At 29.8% G+C, this 6,498-nt stretch overlaps 1 protein-coding gene across 1 annotated transcript in view; it reads left to right on the forward strand.

Moving 5' to 3' along the window:
* LOC105623076 (sodium-dependent noradrenaline transporter) overlaps positions 1-6,498 on the forward strand; it is a 16,782-nt gene that overhangs the window by 3,653 nt on the left and 6,631 nt on the right. Inside the window, exon 2 of the mRNA XM_012204477.1 lies at positions 5,414-5,548. Within this exon, the coding sequence (XP_012059867.1) occupies positions 5,414-5,548 (135 nt within the window). The remainder of the gene's footprint in view (positions 1-5,413; positions 5,549-6,498) is intronic.

The following is a 6,498-nucleotide window of genomic DNA, read 5'->3' on the forward strand; positions in this document are numbered from 1 at the left end:
ATACTATATATATATATATATATATATATATATATATATTTAATTAGTATTATTTAAACAAATATTTATTAAAATTTAGTACATTTTCTTCAGTTTACAGTAAGTAAGTTAAATCCATATACTACATGAGTAAGATACGTTGAATATACACTTTTGATTTTAAATTAATGTAAGCATTTGCGATTATCAATCCATCTCGTATATCTACGTTGCCTTGTTTTCCATCGAGAATCACCGATCTCACTTTTATGTGAAATTTCCCGCTTCTCGTTCTCAGAGAGATCGATCTCTTGGAAAACGGTTGACTTCAATCTTATTGACTTTTGTTAAGCCTCGCTGCGGCAACGACGACGACGACGATGACGACGACGACGCCATTAGTACCGGTTCTATCGGGTCCCCAGTAGGAATGCGATTAGGGCTGCTGTCAGTGATACAGAGGCTCCTCAAAAGCGGCTGCTAACTCAATTAAGAGCGGAGTAGAGCGCGCGGCTCCGCGCCATTAGGATGGGCAAGATCGGTCGCTAATTTCCAATTACCTTAATTAATTATAATTTCCCATTCGGGACGCAGGCCTTTGATCATGGACGTACGCGACGCCGCTGCACCCCGTCGGATGGCGGCTGTGTCGTTATCGCCTACGAGAGGCGTTATTAACGTGTTGTTTCATGATTATAATTCGGAGCAGCTCATATGGTTATCCTATCATTCGTGTTTGTTACTTCGACAACTTTTTATCCGTAGACTTTTATGTAAATAATGCAACGTGATTCCTCTCGCGATTTTGAATAAACTGCAGCAAATTGAGATAATGCAGCAGACATTTCTGATTGAAACAATAAAAGGTGTGTGAATCATTTGGGAGAATTCAAACCGATAAACTTCTGTCTCTCAATTTTAATACAAAATAACTTGATATGCTCGGTTGAATAAAAGAATCTTAATGTTAAATATAATATATAATGTTAAATATAATATATAATTTTCAATACTTATATGTATATTTTTAATTATATGTACATAAATGCTCATATTTTTTTATCTTTAATACAGGATTTATCTTTAATACAGGAAAGAATCGTGTTTTTAAATTGATTTTAAAATAATCAAAACTTATAAAATTGATGAAAGATTGTAGAAGAGATTATAAGTACAAATATAATAATATTGTATGAATCGCATGTGAAATGTTTTCGGAAGACCAAAATTATATTCCAAATTTTTGCAATACATTATATAATGTTTTGTAAAACAATATTTTTTTTATTTAAGTATTTTATAATTTAAAAAATAAACTAAAATATTTAAATATTTAAAATAAAAAATTTTTTTAACAAATTAAGAAAAGAATATTTTATCTGATCAGGATGTTTATAAAAAAATTTTATATAATTTTCCATTTAAATAACTTGATAATTAAGTACAGTCACATTTATAGAGAAATGCAAAATATTTTCCTTGAATATTTATCACAATTATGATACTCGTCTTGCATGTTTGATCAATCAGATGTTTCCTTGAAATTGTTCAGTTATTTCTCGTAATTTTGATTAAACGTAAAAACTCCTTACTGACAAAAACGACGTTTTCAGCGCCTTTGATTGAATATATCTTGATATTATTCATGTAAATGCTAATCAAAATTTTAGACCGGTTTGTCGTATCAATTACTCAATCGACAATTATCGGCTAGCCTTGCGCAATGTCTATGAGGAAGTAATATAGTACATATTATGGGAGAGATTTGTGGTGTAATTTTTTTATTACGCTGCTAGTATGTCATGCGATTTTTTTGCTGCTGTACACACAGTGCGGAATATCATAACAATTTAGTTATTCAAATAAATGAACGGAATTAATTTGTCATGTATAGCAAGCAATTGATTCAGCATCTCAATTAATACATCTCGAAGAATTTTTAAAATTAAAACTTAAAGATATATTACATCACAAAAAAACTTTATTTTATATATACTCAGAAAATTACATATATTTAATCCTTAAACGTCTTTTTGGTATTTACAGCATATCCAATTATTTTTCCAATGCTCTTTCTTCTTTTTTATAAATAAAGGTACATATTATTTACTAGGTATCATTATATTCTTTAATATGTGGCGCTTTAAATGAAAGAAATGTTTTTATGTTCATCTTTATAAAAATTATTAGCAATCAAATTAAGTTGTATATGCTACATTGTTTTTTAATTTATATCATATGTTTATTCAAACCCTAGTTTACACAATAATCTTTGCATAAAATTAGCGAATGCAGCCTCTTAAAATCATGATTTATTATCGGAGATTTTAGTGTTAATTAATTGATTTTTATAGGATGATGCGGATCATATAAATTATAAAGTAGAAATATGACACAGACTATTATTACTTAAGATATTTTTATTTAAGAAATGCATTCTCTTTTTCTTCAAAGTAAAATCTTAAAAATAATGCAAGTTGAATTTTGTTAATGGGAGACATCAGCAGCTCGACCTAGACCCTCGTATACCTTTCGGTGAAAGCGTATTCCGATCGACGGGCTACAATTGGCGCGATTATTTCGCGAGAATGCATTACGTTTCATTCGAACGAACTTTTCGCCTTTGTTCGGGCGTAAAATGCAGCTTTAAGCACTAAGCCTTTGCGTGAGTGCATGCTCGAGTTCAAAGAGAGAAAATTGAGCGGAACTGTTGTCCGGAGCCGGACGTTTGCTCTCGACGTTAGCGACATGTCAAGACAAGAGAGACAGAAAGAAAGAGAGAGGAAATCTTTGCTCTAGATTTTGGAATTAATTTTTGTCCAATATTTATGTTTTGCGAATTTGCCTTCTTGCAAAATAAAAATATTATCAATTATACTACATAAGAACTTCATATTTTTTTAAAAAGAAGTGAATAAAATACATCCGACATATGTTGATTTCAATTTTGTTTAAGCATATTAAAAGCGCGTTAGATTGGATCACGATTTTAATTATAACTTATAACTAATTTTTCGCGTAATGGAGCCATCCAGTGATGAATAGCCTACTTTGTGAAAATATAATTTTTACGATCGATCGACGATTTGCGCTCAAGCAGGGACAAGAAGAAATTAATCAAGGTTGCTCAACGACAATATCCTTCTTAATGCGATTACATCTCCATGGGTACGGAACGGAAGTTCCGTTGGAGTTAAGAAGGAAGATCAAGTATAGTCTCTCGCTATTCTCTTTTTGATCGCATCTATATTACCATTTATTTATGCAATGCGAGCAGTGAATAACGATGTATTTAACAAAATTTTTTTATCAATATGGAATAAAAATTGCATAATAAAAATATAAATTGTTATCTGTTAAGAAGAAGTCAAATATTGATTGATATAATTCACTGCGTGTGTTTAATATATAAATAAAATAAATAACATATACTTAATTATTTAATATATATATATAACAAATATTGTTTCAAACTTTATTTTTTCATCTATGTATATTTCTAAGTTTCTCGATCGATTTTCCTTTATAGATCTACATAAAGAGTGTATTTATATATATTTTAAAAATTTCTCGAATTACATATTAATATTTTTAAAAAGATATTTTATGATTGTAATAATGTATAAATATAAAATATAAATATGAACTACATAAATATGAAATAATGATTGAAATAATATAAAAATTATGCTCATGATATCATTATTTGTTCATACAGTATATTAATTCGCGATATCGCTTAAACAAATCATTTTTTGGGGGGGGGGGGGGGGGGGAAACGTTGAATATTGTGTAAATTTATTTCGTATTATATGAAGGAATTAGTGTACATATAGGCAGAAAGATAATACACGCTTAGAGAGAAACCAGTGAAAAAATGTGACGCACTCATACCAGCGGGTTAGTTCCATAACTGCATTGTGCGTTATTTAGAGCACCGGTAGCGAGGTGCTTTTAGGCACGTAATTCGATAGTCAACTTTCGGAAATGCGGCAAGGTGACATTAACACGGTGACGCGACTGAGTCGATCGTCAGGAATGATGAACCGGAACTTCCCCAAAAAATGATTCCTGAAAAGTTTTTGTAATTCCGATTGTTTAAAGTTTCATAGATAGCGCGACAATAAAACAAGAATTGATCGACTGGCGGAGAATATATAATACGGCTCTTATTTTTACTTTCTGGAAGAATATAAATAAAATTTAATTTTTATTTTTGTCATTGTATAAAAATAATCTTTATATAAAAGATAATAATACTGTTATTGCCAAAAAAATGTATAGTATAAATCTATTTTAATTTAAAAAATATACATATTATTGAATACATCATTAACTTACAATTTTCGATTAACTTTCCAAATTTCGTGTCATAATTCTTCAATGGAATTCGTAAATCTTTGTCGAACTGAAAAAAAGCGCGCGTATCTTAAAGTAAACTTCGACAATTCTTTAACAGTTTCTTAGCGGCTACAGGCGCCCCTTTTGTCCTCTAATTTGTTCACTTTTTAACTTCGCTTCCTTCTTGTACGATCACTTTTCCAGAAACAGCACCTTTTCTTCCTCTCATTCCTGCTTCCTAGATCGCACAATAATTGTTCTATTTTATCACAATGGCTCCTTGTCTTAAAATTCAACTTTTTTTCGCAAGACTTTTCGCTCTAGATGTCCGATGGACGGAAGAATAATCGGATCTCGTCTGATCGACTTACATCAAGAAGTTGAACTATGATCAGATAGAATCGCATTATTATGAGAGTCATTAATTGAATATACTAATAATAATTAAAGATGTATTTGATTATTGTAATGATATCGTTCTAATAAAAACGTGAAATGAACATGAACATCGGCAAAATTGGTTAAACGGAGTTTTAGGACATTTCTTTGTAACGTTGCAATTGATTTAGTATCAGAAAAGGAATTCAAAAATATACATCGTGCATGTGTTTTATAAAAAGTCAGTGCTTCAAATATTTTTATTCATTTATCTTCAACTTTGTGATTAATTGCTTCATATTTTAATGCTAAAATTAATGACATTTAATGTAGACTGATTTTCAGAAGGAGCAAAGTGAATAGATTAGTTTAATCATTTAAAATAATAAGTATCCATAAATGGCTCAGAGAATTAAAATTTAAAATAAAATCAACAATGGGTAATAAGGCACATGAAGCTAGAAGTTAAAAAACAACTTTTTTAAAAAACAAAGTGTATATTAAATTACAATATTTTCTTTAAACGTTAATCATTTAAGTATTGCAATAAAAATGATGAAAGAAGAAAAATTAACCTTAAAAAAAATGCACTGTCTTAAATTTGTTTTAAAAAGTTACAAAGCAGTCATTTTAATTGCTTTACTAATTTCAATATTAAACTAACAATGAGCGTGTGTCTGCTTCTAAATAGACTCGTTTACACTTCTCTTTGCAGGTGCATTTTTGGTTCCCTACTGCGTGATGTTAGTGGTCGGTGGTATTCCTCTATTTTACATGGAGCTCGCTCTCGGTCAATTCAACAGGAAGGGTGCTATCACCTGTTGGGGTCGACTGGTACCGCTTTTCAAAGGTAAATATATAAATATTATATTACAATCACAATGAAGTTATCATAATTTTTTATTTTTTCATAATTTTTTAAAATGATAACAGAGATACGGTAATTTCAAATACAATAATTTCATTTATGTAACGCAAATTGAATAATATGTATAATTACTCGAATATTACAGTCAGTGTGTGCTATTTATTCTGGCAAATAAATAGTAAATTTTTCTAATCGAGTATTAGTCTTCATATCTATGCTATGATCATTATTTTCCTCTAATTCTAAAATATAATAACGTTTCATTCATGATTTACAAATACATTTACAAATATTTTAATTATAAGGAGAGTCATAGCCGTTTTTAATGTATATCTAAAGCAGAGAAAAATAAAGAAATATCTATTCGCATTTCAATTCTCGAAAGCAAAATCATCGATTCTTACAAACTGATGGCAATGAAAAAATATTGCATTAACGATGCATTATAAAATCATATTACATTACTTATTTAATCATATATGAACAATCTCTAGATGTTATGAAATTGAAACGTAATAATGTTCGGCGACATAATGACATAAGTATAGTAATTTATCAATACACACAATTCGACTTAATCCTTTTATTCCTGTTTAGTGTCAATTCTAGCCAATAGTTATTCTAATGTCATGACTAAAATTCTCAGAATGCAACTGTTTAATTTAACGATGGATAATAGAATTCATTTTTTTTTCGATTTCTTTATTTTTCGATCATCATTTGCATGAAATTATATATGAATACATTTATAAGTTTATAGCTTCTCGCATGCGAAGGTCGTGGAAGCGCGTAATAGTGCTGATCATTGAATCTACTTATACATGTGTCGATTGTGCGCCGTGGGATTCATGAGATATATATCTTATGACAATTAAGACACACACACACACACACACACACACACACACACACACACACACACACACACACAC

Source organism: Atta cephalotes, assembly GCF_000143395.1.
Source record: "Atta cephalotes unplaced genomic scaffold scaffold00052, whole genome shotgun sequence".
Lineage (NCBI taxonomy): Eukaryota > Metazoa > Arthropoda > Insecta > Hymenoptera > Formicidae > Atta > Atta cephalotes.